Raw genomic sequence first — 21,680 nt, 5'->3', positions numbered from 1 at the left:
AGGCCGTTCTTTTTTAGGGGGTTGCTTCCCCTTTGGGGTGAAGCGTAGTTCAGTGTCCTAGCACTTTAACTGAAGTTAATGCTTTCTATGTGAGTTGCGTAAGAATATGTAATTTAATTCATAGTTCAAGTTCAAAGGCTGCTAATTCTTCTATATTTTGAGATGGTGGTTCAAACAAACTCTTCTTAAAATATTCCGAAGTAGGATTCGAATAATTTTTTAACGATTATGCTGCAAATGTCAGCTTCTCTGTGTAGCGAAACTACATGAACACAAAATTCATATCAACATTATCTCTGAAATATACTGATAGAAAATTGACTACTGGAACACATATCCATAACCTAAAAAGTAGAAATGAAGAACAAAATTATACAAAAGAATTATGTACAGCATTTACTCTGTATGCGATTCCAATGTATATGATATTCTTACAAGTTGAATCAAACTCCCAGTAATCCAAAATAAAAGATTCTACACCTGGATATAGAATGCATATAAACTGTGATCGACTAATTTTTTGCTGAAGTTTTCATTTCTATACCAAATACAGCAAATAGAATGTTCACCTTTAGTTTGTATTCACTACTAATAAAGAATTACTTCATGCTGAATTTTATTCTCACATATATTTTTTTCTTTCTAAAATCATCAAGATGTCTACTCTACTGTGAAACACAACACCCATAACATAGCATGCACTCACCCCATGCAATGCATCAATGTGTGTGTTTGTGTGTGTGTTTGTGTGTGTGTGTGTGTGTGTGTGTGTGTGTGTGTGTGTGTGTGTGTGTGTGTGTGTGTGTGTGTGTGTGTGTGTGTGTGTGTATAAACCCTCACAACTATGTAATCTTACAAATTATATCTTCTGAAAATGTAAAGACAATCCGCAACACAAAATCAACAGAACATTGAGCTTTAAGAGAGAGGGAGAGAAAGACAGAGAGACAGAAAGAGAGAGAGAATGAACAAAATCCTGTCAGAATGGATTTTCTTCACTGAGACAGACAGATATAGATAGACACACAAAAACTACAACAGAGTGAATTGCCAACAAACGCAACAACTTTCGCATCAGCGCACTGTATCATTTTACATATTGCTTATAGTTGAAGGAGGATGGGTGGGAAATGTTTTCTGGTCAAAGTAAAAAACAGATAATATTCACAGATAAAAATTAGGCACAGGAAGTGCAGAGATGGTGAGATTCTGTTACTGTGAACAGGGCAGGAAAAAAAAAAAGTTCAGAATAACACACTGGGAATAGACAACATTTTACTTCATAAAAGAGAGATTTCCATTTTATCTCAGTCAAATTACCCGCAAAGAGTTCACTAATAGATTTAACATACTGTAACAAAAAAAATTGCAACAAGAAAATATGTATGTATGGTAAACAATGTTGTTTCAGCGAGGGGGGGGGGGGGGGGGGGGCGGTACTGGGAAACATTTTTGCTGCAGAAAATTATAGGGTCCGTTTTCATGTGTGTGGAATACCAACAAAAGATATACCACCATCCAGCCACTCACTTGATTCTGGAAGAATTGAATTGCCATTGGTAGCATTGGGAGAAGAAAAGCATGGCATCAAGTAGTGCAACATTTAAAGCAGACAATACAGATATAGTTGTGACAACGGATTAGTAGAATGATTGTACATGTAGGTTTTAATATGCCAGCTTAATTTTTTTTATTAATAAGAGACTTGACTGCAGTATCCTTCCCCCGAAAGCGGCGTATGGCTGCCTAAATGGCGGGGTGAAGACGGTCATACACGTAAAATTCCACTCGTGCAAAAACACGAGTGTACGTGGGAGTCTAAGCCCATGAACAAAGAAGAAGAAGACTGCAGTATCCTATACGACAAAGAAAAACAAAACAAAACAAACATAGAAATACAAATACATTATGTAGAACACTTACAAAAAACATTGTCTACTTGGATCACAATTCAAATGTGCATTACTTTCAACTATCCTTTCTAAAAAAAAAAAAGGTTACATAGCCATTTAAAAAGGTTACATTTTGCCATTAAAAATTAAACTTTCACTAGTCACTTTTTAAGAGTATCAGTTTTTGCATTTTCTTTCAATCAGAAAAACACACCAATGGACATAATGCAAGGCCATGGTAATGTTAATGCTTTTGAGGGATTCTTGTTGACATTCGGCCAAAACTAGATTAGAAAACTGCATGCTGTTAACTTTCCATCTTCTGTAGCAGAAGACTGAAACATTCTTTGATGAGCTTTTTGTATTAATGTTATGCTTTGCACAACAAGTGTCCTTATTATCTTTTAAAGCAAAGCTGTATTGACATGAGCAAAAGCCAAGGTTGTCATGCTATTAAAAGGATGATAGTACCTAAGACACAAGTCGCGTAAGGCGAAAATACAACATTTAGTCAAGTAGCTGTCGAACTCACAGAATGAAACTGAACGCAATGCAATGTTTCAGCAAGACCGTAGCATCGTCAGTCCACCGCTCATGGCGAAGGCAGTGAAATTGACAAGAAGAGCGGGGTAGTAGTTGCGCTGAGAAGGATAGCACGCTTTTCTGTACCTCTCTTCGTTTTAACTTTCTGAGCGTGTTTTGAATCCAAACATATCATATCTATATGTTTTTGGAATCAGGAACCGACAAGGAATAAGATGAAAGTGTTTTTAAATTGATTTCGAAAAAAAAATGTTGATAATAATTTTTATATTTTTAATTTTCAGAGCTTGTTTTTAATCCAAATATAACATATGTATATGTTTTTGGAATCAGAAAATGATGGAGAATAAGATGAACGTAAATTTGGATCGTTTCATAATGTTTAATTTTTTTTTTTACAATTTTTAGATTTTTAATGACCAAAGTCATTAATTAATTTTTAAGCCACCAAGCAATACCGAAGTCCGGGCTTCGTCGAAGATTACTTGACCAAAATTTCAACCAATTTGGTTGAAAAATGAGAGCGTGACAGTGCCGCCTCAACTTTCACGAAAAGCCGGATATGACGTCATCAAAGACATTTATCGAAAAAATGAAAAAAACGTCTGGGGATTTCATACCCAGGAACTCTCATGTCAAATTTCATAAAGATCGGTCCAGTAGTTTTCTCTGAATCGCTCTACACACACACACAGACACACATACACCATATGACCCTCGTCTCGATTCCCCCCTCTACGTTAATACATTTAGTCAAAACTTGACTAAATGTAAAAAGGCCCTCGGATTGCTTCCAAACTTACACCATAAGATTCTGTGTTACAAATAATGCTACCGCGCAGGGGGACTGCCTTCACTTTGCAATAGCTGGTGTTTTAAAAGCTTAATTAAATGTCGTAAAATAGGCAAAGAAAGAGTACTCTTTGAGGGTTACTTCCACAAGGTGACTTCCCTTGTTTGTGTACGTGATAAGGTTACTAGGTCGTGGCGACATAGAGAGAACTGACCTTGGTGCCACCAGGCAGCACTTCTGTGCTACTTTTCGTTTCCAACACCGAAGAGAAGCAGCGCCCAGAAGCGCATTCACTCACTTTGATTTAATGACCATACTTGTGGTGCATTTACCAGCACATTGTGCCGCGAGCATCTTGACTATTAAGATACACTGGATTCCCCACATTCTTCAGTCGTCAAATTCGCCAGAAACTCCCCCCAAACGGTCAGATCAATAGTATACCTTTAAGTTGGTGTGTGTGTGCGGAGGGGGGGGATGATTTCCTCAAATGGAAAACTAACTAGCAACTTAAAAGACGAAGAAACAATTTGTCTACATTCATCACATCTCTCCTTCTGAACTCTTCTGTAGTTTCTTCTACACCATCTTGTTCTTGTCCTATCAGTTATATTAATGCATAATCTGAAGTCATAGTAAATAGTAATTTGTAGTAAATCACACAGGACACCACGACACACATACAGAAGGCTGCAAAATACACTGTATGATTAGTGGTTTCACAAATCTAGAGTCAGTATTTTAAATGTACATGTATTAGAATAAGTAGCTGGAGCTGGCTCACAATATGAGTGTCGCTAAACGGCAAACACTACACTGTACACACAGCTCTGCAAGATCAACAGGACATTAGCGGAAACACATTTTGTTACTCAATTATGCCTGCAGACTAAACTTCTCTAAGTACAAGTAACAAGAAATCACAGGCAGTTTTGCACCCCTCTTTTTAGCTGTAAGGTTACGGCACAACATGCAAATGTTACCACACACAAGAGTTTCCCTTCACAGGAAAGAACCATTACCACAAGCAATTTCACTGCCGTCAGGAGCTGGGATGGGTTCTGAATATTTATGAGGCACATGAATACGTTATAATTATCATCTGATAACTATCGTCTATTTTTATGAACACATTTCAAAATTCATAGAAGGATCTGCATACACTTAAAACATGAACTGAAGTATAAAGAAATTAACACTAGAACAGACTGAAGTAGGAATTCCTGGTGTGGTTATAATAGGTGTTGGCAGGAAAGGGGTGGGTGTGTGTGTGGGGGTGGGGGTGGGGGGAGAATAGAGAGGGTACTGCTTGACTGTTTTGGACAGTATGCGAACAAAAATATAGAACACATTTTCAGTGAAAGATATCAATTCAAATCTGTTTCACTCAACTTCTGAATCTTTCATTAAACAAGAAGAGCAAACGCTCGATCGAGTCACTTTCGCAGTTCTGAATATTATATGAGGCATCAGATGGACAGGAAGAAATTGCTATTCACAACACAATGAGTCACGTTCACATAAAATTTGAGCCCGGTCACTTTTATAGTTTCCGAGAAAAGCCCAACGTTAAGTTGTGTGTTGCCGAACAGAAAAGGCTAGTTATCTCCCTTGTTTTTCTGATAACGTTCGTAAAAGGCTACAGATGTAAATACTTTGATGTAAAGAATAATCCTACAAAGTTTCAATCACATCCGATGAACTTTGTCAAAGATATAAAATGTCTAATTTTTCCTTTGACGCTGACCTGTGACCTTGAAAAAGGTCAAAGGTCAACGAAACCATCGTTAAAGTGTAGAGGTCATTGGAGGTCACGACTAAACAAAATATGAGCCCGATCGCTTTGATAGTTTCCGAGATACTTTGTCAAAGATATAAAATGTCTAATTTTTCCTTTGACGCTGACCTGTGACCTTGAAAAAGGTCAAAGGTCAACGAAACCATCGTTAAAGTGTAGAGGTCATTGGAGGTCACGACTAAACAAAATATGAGCCCGATCGCTTTGATAGTTTCCGAGAAAAGTCCAACGTTAAGGTGGTGTCTACGGCCGGCCGGCCGGACAGACTAACACTGACCGATTACATAGAGTCACTTTTTCTCAAGTGACTCAAAAAAAAACAATCACAGAAACAAAACAACAAATAAAAATCAACAAACAAACAGAAACAAATAAAATAACAAATAAATGCTATGGTACTAAAACTAAAAGAAAACAGAACAAAACTGGATAAAAAAAATCAAACTCAAACTCAAACAGGGCGAGGGTGAATGCTTGAAACCAAAGGGAAGGAAGAAAGAAAATGATAGATAAGCATCAAGAAATAACTTCACCCCAAGATCAACCTCAAATTATATTCTTGACTGAATTATCCACTTTGTCATTTGAAGTTTCTCATATATATCTATAATTTTTTTAAGTTTTTTTTACCTGATTATGACAGTTTCATAACACATAAATTACTTTAATATACTGCTTAAAAATTGGTTACCTGGCGTTAAAACAAAACTTTACAATAAAATCCTCCAATGGCTTAGATACTATTTTTCACTTATCTTCATCTTGCGTAAGTTTTCTCATTTTTACCTGGGATCAGCGATATTAAATTAACTAGGAACTTGATTGCCCTGATTGTTGGTACAAATAAATCTAAGTTTATCATGAACATATACATATATATATATATATATACACACATTAGGTGTTGATTTAGTCATTTATCAATATCCCTGTGATATGATCAGGTGTGTACACATTTATATAGTACATCATCTACATGTACAGTGTAGTTCATAAATTAGATTGACATGGTTAATATTACACTGGAATATTTATATAATTCAATGCTCTTGGATATTGGGTATCACAATACAGGATCCTTATACATAAATTAATAATATGGGAATGTTTCAAATAAGACATTACACAGACAGCTGGCAAATATGTCAAGTAATGGTCTTAATAATGTCAGCATATTGTTTGTTACCATTATTTTCTTGGATATTTGACAGGATATGAATCTATGAGGACATTGCTCCACGACATGCCACATTTGACTGAAGCTGTCACTCAACATCAGGCAGGGCCTCCCAACCAATCAGCAGGCATGTGAAATGGGTCAACAATGTCCTCAGCCAATCAACAAGCATTTAACATTTCTCAGGGATTTCTGTGTAAACCAATCAGCAGGCATGTAGCAAAAGGGTAATGGAACACCGGATCCAATCAAAAGACACAACACATTTCTCATTTACCGACTGCGATCTCACTGCCATCAGGGGCGGGGATAGGCTCTGTCGGCCAATCAAATTCAAGGTTACAAGATTAGATCTAAAATTCTGGTATTGGATATAACTAATGATGGGGTGGGAGCGGCAGAGTTATTCACTTGATCAATTTCTTTTTTACACCCTCCCCCGCCCCCCCCCCCCCCCCCCCCCATTATATGTATGTATTTTTCTCCTTTTCTATAGCTTTACAAACTTGATATGATAAGTTTTTGCCTGTATTTATTTGTTCATCAGTAACAACTGCAAAAAACATATTTCTACAACAATGTACTGATTGTTGTACAAAATCTTGGTCAACTAAATTTGAAATGATCTCACAAGCAATATTGCCTTATGAGCATTTAGCCAGCAATTGGCTCAGACACCAAGTCCTGAAAGTTTTTTTACTTTTTCTTATGTTTCAAACCGAATGTACAGCGTATCTGAAACTTAGGAACATTTTCCTCTTTGATTTAAACTAAATCTAATTCTCTCTCATTCTCCCCACTACTTGAAAGATTGTTTTAGTGCAAAAATGGTACTTTAAGTGACAAAAGAAGAAACCTGCTACCGATCAAAATTAAAGGGGGAAAAACTGATGAAAGAAACAGAAAATAAAAACAAAGCCAAGAAAACCACAGAATTTTAAAAAAAAATTAAAAACGAAAACAGATTCAAACATACTTTGGAAATGAAGAAACTACAAAAAGAAGACCTTAAAATGTACACAAAACCCTACATAATTGTAATTCATGAAGAAAAACAACAGCAGTATATTTTTAAGCAAAAGCATTGCGAATACATGTACATATCTTACAAAACAAGCTATCATACTTATAAAATACTCAAGCCTACTAATTTCAGAAAAAAATGTAATGTTTTTAATATTGAACACCTACCCTGTGCTCCGAGCATGGTAGCCTTGACGGTAGACAGGATTTTCAGCTGTGTACCGATGGTGGGGATCCTCTCACACACGTTCAGCAAATTCTGTGGACACCAATCATGATATGCAGATCTTTTTTGAGATTAGCACCAACACTGCAGTTATTAAAGGCGCTGTTCACTCCAAAAGTTTAATCATATCAGATCTTGGCTCACTATCTGATTTGATTCCACCTTTCTTGACATTGTGACTGATATATGTTGATATCACAGTCACATCTAACAATAACTAGTATAATCTGCCTGAACATTTTCTGAGCAAAGAAAACCATACCTGCATGCATTATAGAGAGAAGACTTAAGAAACAAAGTTTCAGAACATAACAGCTCAAAATACAGACAACATGAGTGCAGACAAGAGTAACTGAGAGTTGTGTGGAACCAGTCTCCTGGCACCTGAGAGAATAACAAGCATTAAAATAAACAAGCGACTTTCATAAAAAAATTGTTTAAAAAGTCTGTTTCTAAGAGCGAGAAACTTTCTTTCTTTCTTTCTTTCTTTATTTGGTGTTTAACGTCGTTTTCAACCACGAAGGTTATATCGCGACAGGGAAAGGGGGGGAGATGGGATAGAGCCACTTGTTAATTGTTTCTTGTTCACAAAAGCACTAATCAAAAAATTGCTCCAGGGGCTTGCAACGTAGTACAATACTGGGAGAATGCAAGTTTCCAGTACAAAAGACTAAACATTTCTTACATACTGCTTGACTAAAATCTTTACAAACATTGACTATATTCTATACAAGAAACACTTAACAAGGGTAAAAGGAGAAACAGAATCCGTTAGTCGCCTCTTACGACATGCTGGGGAGCATCGGGTAAATTCTTCCCCCTAACCCGCGGGGGGTGAGCGAGAAACGAATGTGAGGTGAATCAAAAAAACATTAAAGGTATGTTATTGAACGTCATATCTAATATTCCCAAAAGTTATAAAGGAATGAGAGAGTAGCATACCGTTCTCATCTTCCTGTCGGTGCACTCTGCGGCCAGTTTCTTAGCCAGCCTTGTCACCTCCTCTGAGGCCTCCGCGATGGCTTTGGCCGTCGCTATCAGGTCTTTCTTAGTGCCGCCCTCACCTCTGGAAACAAACATCACAAATACATGTGTAATAAAGCATGGTAGGTTATTGGAACATTAATTTATGACAAAATGATTATGCACATTTATGTTTAATTTGAATCTAATTACGTTTCATTTACGACAAAACAACGTAAGAATTCAGCATTTAAAGTCTTGCTCTTTCACTGATTTTCTGCTTAACATTCACAGAGCTGCTGTCACAAAGAAGTTTGAATTCCATCCAACATGGCCGTTTTTCAGGGGGAGATAATGCTCAAGGCAAACCATCAACTTCCTGTTCATATATAAAACATATATGAAAGCCAGTTTGCCAGTTATTCAGCATGATCAAAACATTTTTTAAGTCCTAAATTCTTCTATGCAGAAACTACCGTACTTTCCGGGTGACAAGGCGCTTTGTTATACAAGACGCACCCCCTTCTTTTTAAAAAAAATTGTAATCCAGTCACCCATTGGACGCAGGGGGCCGATAGGGCGCACCAAAATGACCCAGTTTTTGCCATGAGAGGTGGTTCCCCTGTCATATCTGAGAGAGGAAACACTTCCTGCACCGGGGTCAGTGACCGGTCAGTGACCGAGTTTAACAGAGTGGAAATCTGTGTGTGGGGCCAGATCAAAGGCAGGGCAGTACCTAGTAGCTGAAACATGCATTATCACAAGTTGTTTGACTGGTACTCAAGTGGTCTCTTTGATTTTTTTCGTATTTCATACACGGATTAGGCGCTTCGTTATACAAGACGCAGGGGTCGAACTCGAGGAAAAAAGTCGCGCCTTATGACCCGGAAAGTACGGTAAGTTCTGATTCATATAAGACTCATATAAGATTCATATAAGAAACATATATCTGATATAAGAAAACTATAGGTTTCGGGAAGTGCAGGTTCTCACATATGATTCATATATGAATTGGGGTCTTTTTCATATAAGAGACTTATAAGAAACCTATTCCTATAACTGACATACACAGCTTTTTACTTGTCATATACGAAATTTATATGTTTCTTATAAGAAACTTATAGGTTTCTTATATATCTCTTATAATATGGCCATATATGTTCATTTCCTACGGATGTTTTATAGAGGTTTTGTATACAAATCTTCTGAGTGCTATTTAATAAGTAGGCAGCCCCCTTAATGACCCACCTTACAAGCTGGCTGAGCTTGGCCATGAGCAGAGCCATTCGCTTGGCGGCACCGATGATCTCATTGTCCTTGCTGGACCACTGCATCGTCTCCATGTGCAGAGCGTGGGCTGCCATCTGCACGACACAGCACACTGTTACACTTGCTATCTTCACATTCTTACTACAGTGGAACCTGCCCTGACAACCACATCTCCATAACAACAACCTGAATGTTACAATGTACCACCACTCCAAAGGATCCCCAATGATTTGTGTTCTTATTTGTATATATATATATGCAGTGGAACCCCCTTTCAAGACCCCCCCCCCCCCCCCCAATTTAAGACTACCCCAATTTATAAGACCTTGTTTTTTCAGATTTTGTGTTGATGACCTCTACCCCATTCCAAGACTCACTCCTTTTTAAGACCTGAATTTTCTGTGATTTTTGGAGGTCTGTTTGTTTGTTCGTTCATGGGCTGAAACTCCCACGGCTTTTACGTGTATGACCGTTTTTACCCCGCCATTTAAGCAGCCATACGCCGCTCTCAGAGGAAGCATGCTGGGTATTTTCGTGTTTCTATAACCCACTGAACTCTGACATGGATTACAGGATCTTTTTCGTGCGCACTTGGTCTTGTGCTTGCGTGTACACACGGGGGTGTTTGGACACCGAGGAGAGTCTGCACACAAAGTTGACTCTGAGAAATAAATCTCTCGCTGAACGTGGGGACGAACTCACGCTGACAGCGGCCAACTGGATACAAATCCAGCGCGCTGCCGACTGAGCTACATCCCCGCCCTTTTTGGAGGTCTTAAAGGGGAGGTTCCACTGTAGTTCAATTTTCTATAGCCACTGTCATAATCCATAGCAACCAATTTTCTATAGCCACTGTCATAATCCATAGCAACCAATTTTCTATAGCCACTGTCATAATCCATAGCAACCAATTTTGGTTGGTTCCTTAGGCGGGTGTTACTGACAGGTATGACTATTTCTAATCAATATTTCTCTTTGCCCTAATTTCTTTATACCCTAAACTTTTTATTTCACACTTGGTTTCAGGATCAGGATCAGGATCGATACATTGCAGGAACCTTTTTAGGTTATCATCGCAACGATACGGTTTGATACAAGGGTGAAGATAGTTTGGTCCAAAGTATATGACCAAGTTTTTTCCCATATTGGTAACGGGTGTTACAGCAAACATGTATCCCATCCTCATGCAAAACCGTACAGAGGAATTCAGTTTTTCAAAATAACAAGACTGCAAAAGAGAAATAACAAATGTAACTGAAAGACTACTTATCTCTGTACAGTGACATGCATAATATTTCTATGGAAACAGAGATGGAGAGGTTATCAAAATATCATATATTATATATGCATAACTACCTGTACATTGTACCAGTATCATGCATAAAATAATCAGCATTCATACACTCCGGGAGACACCCCCCAAAAGTTCAAGTCTGACCCCACCTCCTGTAGGTCTCAACCAATCGCTGATCACCACAAATACATGCACCAACAAATGCACTGAGTACATGCAGCCAGAATACACTGCTTTGTTCAACAAAGGTAATTTTTTCCATATTCTTCTTTTTCCTGGTGAGGTATTGGGGGGGGGGTGGCTTGGGGAAGGGGAGGGGGATGGGGGAGAGAATGGTTTTAGGGTTGGGAAGTAGCGTGTATGTTTCTCAGATCACCAGACACTTGCACTGAACGATCACAATCGCTGAGACTGACGGACAACAAACACATGCAAACTGCACGAACTGTCAAAACGCAATCTATCAGTTAGAGTAAAACAGCACAGCATTTAAACAACCCGAGACATACAACTATCACAGACTACAGGTCCTGAACAGGGAAAATCTGGTACTGTTCAGGTTAGCAGAACAATGGTGACTGAGCGTGGTTATATATGTTAGTTTTAAAATCTCAAACTAAAGAGATCTATTTCTGATAAGGACAACGACCAGCACTTTCATTTCCATGCAGATCTGCAGACTCACGTTAAATTAAGATAAAAAATAAATGTACACTTTTTTCAGACAAAGATGTTGGTTCAGTTCTAAAACATCTTTACAACGAAGAACTTCATGGGGACAAACCTTTTGTTTCCTCCGCAAAGGCCAGCGCATGAGACATACAAACTACTTTCTATAAAATTAACATTTTCTGCGTTAAAAGGGGAATAAGAATCTGCCCCTTTCCTTGCACTACATGACATGTACCCCAAAGCATCTTTCAAACTGAGAGGAAAATAGTACCACACGGCCAAATACGAATACTTTTTAGCTTCCCATGAAGTGGGGAAGAAACGGAGAGAAAGAGAAAACAATAAAAGCAATCCAGACTATACTCATGATGCAAGCACACAAATGCCAACTTATTCATGAAAGCTCGTCAAATTAAATCTGTATCGCTAGTCTGAATCGGTAAGAACATGCTAAATAATGCTATTACTGTAATGCAAAACACTACTGTCAATATGAACACAGTGGAACCCCTCCCTTCAAGAACCCCGGGTTAAAAGATCAATAATACTTTTCTTTATTTGGTGTTTAACGTCGTTTTCAACCACGAAGGTTATATCGCGACGAGGGAAAGGAGGGAGATGGGATAGGGGAAAGGGGGGAGAGATGGGATAGAGCCACCTGTTAAGTGTTTCTTGTTCACAAAAGCACTAATCAAAAAATTGCTCCAGGGGCTTGCAACATAGTACAATATATGACCTTACTGGGAGAATGCAAGTTTCCAGTACAAAGGACTAAACATTTCTTACATACTGCTTGACTAAAATCTTTACAAACATTGACTATATTCTATACAAGAACCACTAAAAAAGGGTTAGGGGGAGTCCCATATTGGTTGGGACTAGAAAGAATTTACCCGATGCTACCCAGCATGTCTAAGAGGCGACTAATGGTTCTGTTTCTTCTCTTCTTTTGTCTTATTTCTGCCTTACCAGTCCTTTCACCTATATTTCCTTCCAAGAAAACTCTCCCTACTATTCCCTGCAGTTTTCCAATTCTTTTCTTGTTGTCTTATTTCTACCTGACTGGATCCATCACCTTTATTTCACTTACCAAAAGTCTTCTTTTCCACATCCTTATTTCTCTGCACCCCGCATGTCGTATGAGGCGACTAACGGATTCTGTTTCTCCTTTTACCCATCAATAATACCAGTGATACAAACATGTATGAATGAAACCCATCTCTCCATTGGCTAATACAAAAGACGGCACCAGTAAGACTCACCATGATTGGCTGGTTAGCCTGAGGGATGGGGAAGTCCTCCTCGTCATCTGTCTCAGGGGGAGGGGGGCGGGGAGGGGCCATGTCCGAGGGGGGTGGAGGTCGGGGAGGAGCACCGTCTGTGAACAAGAACAGCACACCAGCATAAGCTCCAGCCCTTCTGCACATTTGTGTTTATATATATGTACTAAAATTTTCTTTTCTTGTGTGAACAATAACAGCAAACCAGCATTAGCTCCAAACTTTCTGCACAGTTTTGTTTATATATGTACTAAAATTTTATTTTCTTGTGTGAACAATAACAGCAAACCAGCATTAGCTCCAAACTTTCTGCACAGTTTTGTTTATATATGTACTAAAATTTTATTTTCTTGTGCGAACAATAACAGCAAACCAGCATTAGCTCCAACCTTTCTGTGAATTATTGTTTATAACAAAACTTTACTGGTACTATTAATGTTACTTTGTTGTCGTCTTCATTTAGTGTGCTTACGCCCATTGTTTGAACTTGAATCTTTACTGGGACATATTAATAAATCACTGTTATATTAGATTTCACATGTTCTTAAGTTAACATACACATATAAGTTTTATTCTCATTCACAAATACTATAAGCTCAAGTACAGATTCCTTTTAATAATCATTTTTCAGTGATAGATTAACTGTTCAACAGACTCGCAAATGCAGCAGTGGAAACATTCAAATGAAAATCTGTTTGAAATCTGCTAACCTAACAGGAAAAACAAAGTGTCCTTTAAGTAATTTTGTATTTTTTTCACCATTGCTCTCACTGCAATTGAAACATGTTAATTAACTTCCATAATACATTCTCAGTCATTGAAATGGTACGGACAAAAATAACAAATAAAATTAAAAAACAATTCTGAAAAAGTAAATAAGTATGAGTAAATCTATTCACAAGCCTTTTACACATTTTGTTGTGGTTCAAATGTAGACACAAATAATTAATGATAATTATGCTGAAAGAGAAAGGAGACCAGGAAATCACATCAGTTTGTTACGCACACACAAGATAATACATGTAGCAGAGTTAATTCATGTATCAATTAGTCACACAAACAAACCTTTGAAGAACAACCAATACTCAGTATAACGTTGTTAAACTTCTGTTAGTCACTCATGAATGTACAAAGTTTTTGTTGTGTTAACATTTTATCATGGGACATCTTTTTTCCTGGAACATGCCTGAAATAAAGAAAACCAACAGAAGTGAAACAGAAATCAAAGAACATAATAATGACATTCAGGTCCACAGAAATGAGAACTAAAATACAAAATAAAATATAACAAAAATGACATGCGTAGGAGAATTGTCGACATTTCTGAAGAACAGAAAGACTAAGAGAGAGAGTGCGAGAGCGAGTGAGAGAGAGAGAGAGAGAGAGAGAGAGAGAGAGAGAGAGAGAGAGAGAGGGGGGGGGAGAGAGAGAGAGAGAGAGAGGGGGGGAGAGAGAGAAGGTGAGAGAGAGAGTGAAAGGGGGAGAGTGAGAGAGAGAGGGGGGGGGAGAGAGAAGGTGAGAGAGAGAGTGAAAGGGGGAGAGTGAGAGAGAGAGGGGGGGAGAGTGAAAGGGGGAGAGTGAGAGAGAGAGAGGGGGGGGAGAGAGAGAAGGTGAGAGAGAGTGAAAGGGGGAGAGTGAGAGAGGGGGGGGGGGGGAGAGAGAGAGAAGGTGAGAGAGAGAGTGAAAGGGGGAGAGTGAGAGAGAGAGAGAGGGGGGGAGAGAGAGAAGGTGAGAGAGAGAGTGAAAGGGGGAGAGTGATAGAGAGAGAGAGGGGGGAGAGAGAGAAGGTGAGAGAGAGAGTGAAAGGGGGAGAGTGAGAGAGAGAGAGAGGAGGTGGGAGAGAGAGAAGGTGAGAGAGAGAGTGAAAGGGGGAGAGTGAGAGAGAGAGGATGGGGGCGGGACAAACAGAGAGAGAGACAGATAACCTATCTTCATGAGTTGAAAACAATACGGCTTGTCAACAGTGATGCCAGACACTTACAAAATAAAGGCTACTGCAGTGGGACCAAAAAGGGTTATCTTTCAGATTGTCTAAGTTTACTCTTTAATGTGCTGTTTTTCTTTCTATTTATCAGTCAATTTTGTTATAGTCTGAGCAAGAGAGAACAAAAGCAGTGTCTATACATTGAAATGTATTCATCTCGACCCCTTACAGGTATGGGAATTGAAAAAAGAAAACAAAAGCTGAATTTTTTTAATTAATAGCAAAGTCGACGGCGTGAAGGCCGCCTAGCCTTTCTTTCTTTATTTGGTGTTTAACGTCGTTTTCAACCACGAAGGTTATATCGCGACAGAGCGCCTAGCCTTACTAGGGGGGTTCAGGGGCATGCTCCCCCGGAATTTGTTTTCTCCAAAGAACCCAAATGGTGCAGTTTGGTGTCATCTAAGCTCCAAGTTTGCCTTTAAATTCAGTATTTAGAACCATTTTTGCTTCCCCGAATTATTTTTTCGGCGAACACTTGAGCCTTTTCGGCGGAACAAAAAAAATTTTCGGCGGACAATTCCCATGCCTGCCTTTAAGCCCAAAGACAAAGAATTTCTTGATTTCATTCTGAAAGGTTTCAATTTTCAATGTCACAATGTCATTTTATGCAATTTACACAGTATAAATGTATTTAAACATCTCCAAGCGGCAGAAAGGTCTAATTGTTTGCTGCACAATGGGTAAATATACAGTTTTGAACGAAATAAATAAATGAATAACAAAATAAAGAAAGAAAGAAACAGGACAACAAAACATTTTACCCTAAAGACAACCGTTTGAGAAAACATTTATATTTTCTCGTGAATTATTTTATTTCATTTCATTTCTTTTACTTTCTTCTGTTTTAATTTAATTTTATTTCTTTGCACAGGATGTACGGACATTTGTGTTACAGTTCAAACAGAAACAGTTCAGTGCCCATTTGCAGGAAGCTTGGAACAGAATCAAAATGAGGGAAATAAGGGAGGAGAAAAGATGGAAGGAGGGAGGGGGGGGGGGGGAGAGAGGGCTGCATAGCATTTTAGCAGACAAGAGACATTCGGAAAGACTGTGAGCAATATGTTGGGTAAAGCTAAACTGAAACTGAAAAGATCCATCAGATTAATGACATAAAGACTACAACATCAAAAAGTAAAAGAAGAATGTAAAACAAGAACGTAAAACAGGAACTGAAGATGAATTGGCATGGGAGGAAAATAAGGTCAAGCCCAAAGAAACTGTGGGGGGGGGGGGGGGGGGGGGTGGAGTCAACACATGACTGGGAAAATGCTGGTTAACAAAACACATGTCTTACCTTATCATGCACAGTTTCTAGATTCTAAGGTACTTGATCAAATGTGGCGATGTCCCTCTTTCCTGTTTTAACCATTTAATGCTTGTAGGTACATCTGTTTTTGATTGATACCCCAGTAAGCAGAATTTTTCCATGACTGGAATTAAACATCTGCATAAGACTTCCTTAATACAGCCCTTCTAGTTATCTCAAAGTTTGCTTCTAAATACTCTAGTCTACTCAGAACAACTTAAATACATGTAATTGCTATACATATCATTTGACTGTGTTAAGTGTAGATGACACAGACAGAGACAATCAAAGGAAGACGTAACCTGTCCCCAGTCCACTGTTGATTGAAGCAAACAAAGTATCTCTAATAAATTTACCCTTTTCTTCAAAAGAAAACAGAAGATGTGAACATGGTCATTGTATGATGATCACCCCTACAAATTCTGCTTTTGTACAACTGATATTAGTCATTTCTTTCCCTTCTGTAATTTCAATATTGATTCTTCTCTGCAAACTCTTTTTCAAAACCAATTTCAGGGCAAGTAACATGCACGTTCACTTGAGTTTGTGTCTCTATTGTTTTATCATTGTATCATGTTTAAATTGAATAAAATCTTGTTTAAAACCTGTTTCCATGGAGTGTTTTTATGGGTTTTGTCTTTCTGAATTTCCCAACTGGTATACAATTACACAAGCGACGGTACGGAACTGTTTACCCTAAAACATCACACTACTTTGATGCAGCAAGCAAAAGTGTATCACTCCAAGGTCAAGACAAGATCAGGGACTCAAGGCCGGGTGGGGGTCAAGGTCGCTAAGCAGGCAAAGACTGAGGAAGGTGTCTACCGTAACCGTAGTAGCCGTAGGGGTCCATGGGGGGTGGGGGCACTGGGGGTGGGGGGATGGGGGGACCTCTCTCCGGGGCCATGTGCTGATCCCTCCTCAGAGATGCTGTCAAGAAAAGCAGACATCACGTCAAGCAATGCCAGTGACTGTACAGTGTAATACATTCTCAATGCAATCAAAACACGGATCTGAAACTAGTTCACATCGCTCACAAACAACGCTAATGACAAGTATAACTTCTGAATGCAATGAAAACACGGATCTGAAACTAATTCACGGCACTGACAAAAGATTTCATTGGATGATACATTATAAAGTAATAAACCTCCTACAGAAACTAATTCACAGCATTGACAAATAGTTTGAAATGACGTAACATGAAAGAAATATGTTTCTGCAGTCAAGTTGTCAATGGATTTCTTTTTCAATGAAAATGAAACAAATGACACTAAAAACTGATACACAGTCACTCAGTGGTCTTCTGAAATATTGAGCAACATCTGTGCAATGGTCAGTGGTTCAGAGAAAATACCCATGAATGAATAACATGATCTGCACGGTCATTTTTCACAAATAAAAAGAAATCATACCAGAGCGCATGGAAAATACAATTGTCTTTCAATGAAAAGCACAGATACACTTCATTCAGCTACACTGCACACTTTAATCTGAAATGATCCTCAGCATTCAAAAGAACTCATCATGTCTTATTTAGCTGCCTGTTGCACCAATTATGCAGTGGAAAGAAATTGTCAAAAATGCTAATAATAGTATGATCGACGCCAGGAAAAAGTATTAGAAATGCCAGAAGAATTGATAGCAGATTCACAAATGAGCGATCCTTTGAAAAAAGCATTTAGAAAGATATTACATTTTGATTATCTTATCGATCATGCTATTGACAGGAATTAATTAGAATTTGTTATCAGCAAGAAGTAGAAAGTAGACATTTTGAGAGTAAAAGTATGATAAATGGAATAAGAGCATAGATGTATGACAGTATGATGTTAACAAACCAAGAGATGTTTCACACAATCTCACACATAGTACATTCGTGCACAGATGTAATCCAAAATACTAAAGTTTTCACGCAACACAGAATAATTGTGTAAATTCTTTGATCAGTGTCAGTTAACTATACTGCTTTAATAATAATATGATAATACTTCTCTTACAGTCTATGACAGTGTCAAATTAATCAAGTCTGTTTTTAAACTGTTTCTGCATCAATTCACAATAAAACTTTAACGTTACATTCACGGATGGGGCGGGGATGTAGCTCAGTCAGGGCGGGGATGTAGCTCAGTCGGTAGCGCGCTGGATTTGTATCCAGTTGGCCGCTGTCAGCGTGAGTTCGTCCCCACGTTCGGCGAGAGATTTATTTCTCAGAGTCAACTTTGTGTGCAGACTCTCCTCGGCGTCCGAACACCCCCGTGTGTACACGCAAGCACAAGACCAAGTGCGCACGAAAAAGATCCTGTAATCCATGTCAGAGTTCGGTGGGTTATAGAAACACGAAAATACCCAGCATGCTTCCTCCGAAAGCGGCGTATGGCTGCCTAAATGGCGGGGTAAAAACGGTCATACACGTAAAAGCCGTGGGAGTTTCAGCCCATGAACGAACAAACAAACATTCACAGATGCAATCCTTGAGCTTTACTCACAAAGCATGCACAGTTTTCTGTTCCTTACCTGCTGTAACTCAGAAGATACGAGTAACCTAAAACTAACAATATTTATCTTCTTCTTCTTCTTCTGCGTTCGTGGGCTGAAACTCCCACGTACACTCGTGTTTTTACACGAGTGGAATTTTACGTGTATGACCGTTTTTACCCCGCCATTTAGGCAGCCACACGTCGCTTTCGGAGGAAGCATGCTGGGTATTTTCGTGTTTCCATAACCCACCAAACTCTGACATGGATTACAGGATCTTTTCCGTGCGCACTTGGTCTTGTGGTTGCGTGTACACACGAAGGGGGATAAGTCACTAGCAGGTCTGCACACAAGTTGACCTGGGAGATCGGAAAAATCTCCACTCTTAACCCACCAGGCGGCCGCGGCCGGGATTCGAACCCTCGACCTTCCGATTACGAGGCCGACGTCTTACCACCCCGCCACAGCGCCCGTCCACACAATATTTATCAAACAAATACTATACATCGCAAGTCTTAGAAAGTAGCTCCAGGCAACAGATCCAATTTTTTAAAGTGTGTTTTTGGTTAAAGACAGTTCATACAATGAACACAATCATCAGTTGATTAAAGAGAAGAGAAGAGAATAAAGTCCTGAAAGATGAACATCCTCCGATGGACTTAAAAGGCACAGTCTTTTCTATGTGAATGATTTGGCTCACCATCTCAGATCTGGCCAGGATGTTAAATGGGCTAAAGCCACCCCTCCACTTGGTCACATACCAAAAATCAATACCCTGGGTGCTTTCCATGCAAAGTGGGAAGTGTTTGATGTATTGAGCTCGTTTGCCCATTTGGGTTCCCCACACTATATTCTGAGAGCATAGTCAGCTTCACTCCGCTTTCGTTGAGTAGGCATGCTGGGTATTTTCGTGTTTCCATAACCCACCAAACTCCGACATGGATTACAGGATCTTTTCCGTGCGTACTTGGTCTTGTGCTTGCGTGTACACGCGAAGGGGGTTAAGTCAATTTTGACAATAGCAGGTCTGCACATAAGTTGACCTGGGAGATCGGAAAAATCTCCACTCTTAACCCACCAGGCGGCATGGCAGCGACTGGGATTCGAACTCATGACCTCCCGATTAGGAGGCCGACGTTTTACCACCACGCCACTGCGCCCGTCGATGAATTCATTTCATAAAAGCAGCTAAGCCACTTGTGTCATTCTGAAAAATTAAGTCATACAAAATTCCTACTGTGCTCAGAGAGCAGTCAGGATGCTAATTTTTGGTATGTGACCAAGTGGAGGGATGGTCTTATCCCATGTAAAAGCCAGGTCAGATCCGGGATGGTAAGTAGAACAGCTTCCATGGACTGTGCCTTTGAGTAATATTTTATTTCGATAATAGACACAGAATGTGCAGTCAGGGTTAGGGGAGAGAAGTCAGGTTGAGAGAGCGAGTTCCTTGGGACAGAAGGGTTAAACTGTATTCTGGAAATACCTTCAACGGGAGAATTCTGGTACCCGTCAGTGTAGGACTCTGGAACTGTGGGAAAGAAACAGTTATCGCACAATGCACGACACTCGCGTAACAAACCAACAAGGTTGAAAGCAAATACAGTCAAGACTCAATTCCAGTTAACAGGCTGATTTTAGCAAAACTTGGAAGTGCTGTGGAGAACATTTTATCTTAACTATTACCTGTAATAGTAAGCTATCTTTTCTGGCTCATATACACAGGACTAAATGCAATTTGCATATGTATTTCTGTCGTTACTGCTTGTCATACAATATGTTGTTGTTACTGATTCCAGGGGGATAAGAAGCAGTGTGCATGACGATGACATAACCCTTAAAGACATAACCATAAAGAAAAATTTCTGTTTGTTGCAGACAATAAAGTTTGATTGAATTGAATTGAATTACACTAATGTGTCAGTGTTACATACATTCTCAGTTTCACATTTTCCTAACAATGTTTTAAACTGTAGAATATTCTCTCGTATTACTATTGTTTCATGACAGTATGACTGACACTACACAATTCTTTGTTGATTTTTATTATTTGGCGGGGTGGGGGGAGGGTATCTAATAATATTCAATGCGGTCACACCGTTTTAATGATACGTCCGAGTTTGACTTGTCTGATTTTTAACATTATTAAAATTATTATTTGAAGATTGTGCTCCTTTTCATTCTTGTTCGATTAATTCAAAACAAATTTGCTAAAACCAGCCGCTAACTTAGTCCTGTTCTGTGAACTTGGAACGAAGGAAGTAACTTGCAAACATGGCACAACTGATAACAAACTGAGGCAACCATTAGTTTCATATGAACAAATGAACGATATGTTTTTGATTTCATGACAACATAGACTGATTCTAAATGAAGATGGACAAATGAGATCAATAAGTAAAGGTTCCAACAACAATACTTCTTACAAATAGACTATCATTTGTATCACATTCTCAGAACTTTAACGCTAATAAGTATTCTTAAAACACAGAAGACAGAGAGTTAAATACTACCTTACTATCTCTATCTAATTTCAAAATCAGAATATACATTAAAAAAATCTTAAAAAATCCACACATAACAGTGGCCAAATATGGTGTCTTTCCTGGTCTCTCTATGACGGGAGAGGTGGGAACCAGAAAGGTGGGTCAGTTACCATGCTGTTAATCACGTCTGGCTCATAGCGCATCCAGCGGGAGTAATGATAAAAACATCAAGTACACAGTTTGTTTGCATTCGTGCAAACACCAATACAAATACTGGAAATAACAATTCTTTTATATTACCTTTTACCCACTCATTCAAAATCTATGTCTTTACATTTGCTAATGAAACAATCAATCACCAGGGGAAATGGTACTGGACGCAATGCTTTTATGCTTTGTTTCTTCCACGCTATATCATTCCAAAGATATGCCTGTAAATTTGCGATAAGGCAATTGAGAGAAAAAAACTGCACAAAGGAGTCAGACTGTCACGTTGAAG

At 38.9% G+C, this 21,680-nt stretch overlaps 1 protein-coding gene across 4 annotated transcripts in view; it reads right to left on the bottom strand.

Annotated features, from left to right (window-relative positions):
- Nucleotides 1-21,680, bottom strand: part of LOC138971757 (vinculin-like) — a 68,610-nt gene that overhangs the window by 10,806 nt on the left and 36,124 nt on the right. Inside the window, exons 18-22 of one of the 4 annotated variants that reach the window (XM_070344554.1) lie at nt 12,913-13,028; nt 9,664-9,779; nt 8,395-8,518; nt 7,395-7,485; nt 6,481-6,519 (exon numbers count right to left, since the gene is read on the bottom strand). In XM_070344554.1, the coding sequence (XP_070200655.1) occupies nt 6,481-6,519; nt 7,395-7,485; nt 8,395-8,518; nt 9,664-9,779; nt 12,913-13,028 (486 nt within the window). Of the gene's footprint in view, nt 1-4,250; nt 4,290-6,480; nt 6,520-7,394; nt 7,486-8,394; nt 8,519-9,663; nt 9,780-12,912; nt 13,029-19,936; nt 20,227-21,680 lie in introns of those variants that run through there. The other 3 variants (XM_070344553.1, XM_070344555.1, XM_070344556.1) reach the window with 3 other exon arrangements.

Source organism: Littorina saxatilis, linkage group LG7, assembly GCF_037325665.1.
Source record: "Littorina saxatilis isolate snail1 linkage group LG7, US_GU_Lsax_2.0, whole genome shotgun sequence".
NCBI lineage: Eukaryota > Metazoa > Mollusca > Gastropoda > Littorinimorpha > Littorinidae > Littorina > Littorina saxatilis.
The sequence above is the reverse complement of the archived record's forward strand: the minus strand, read 5'-3'. Positions and strand labels throughout refer to the sequence as shown.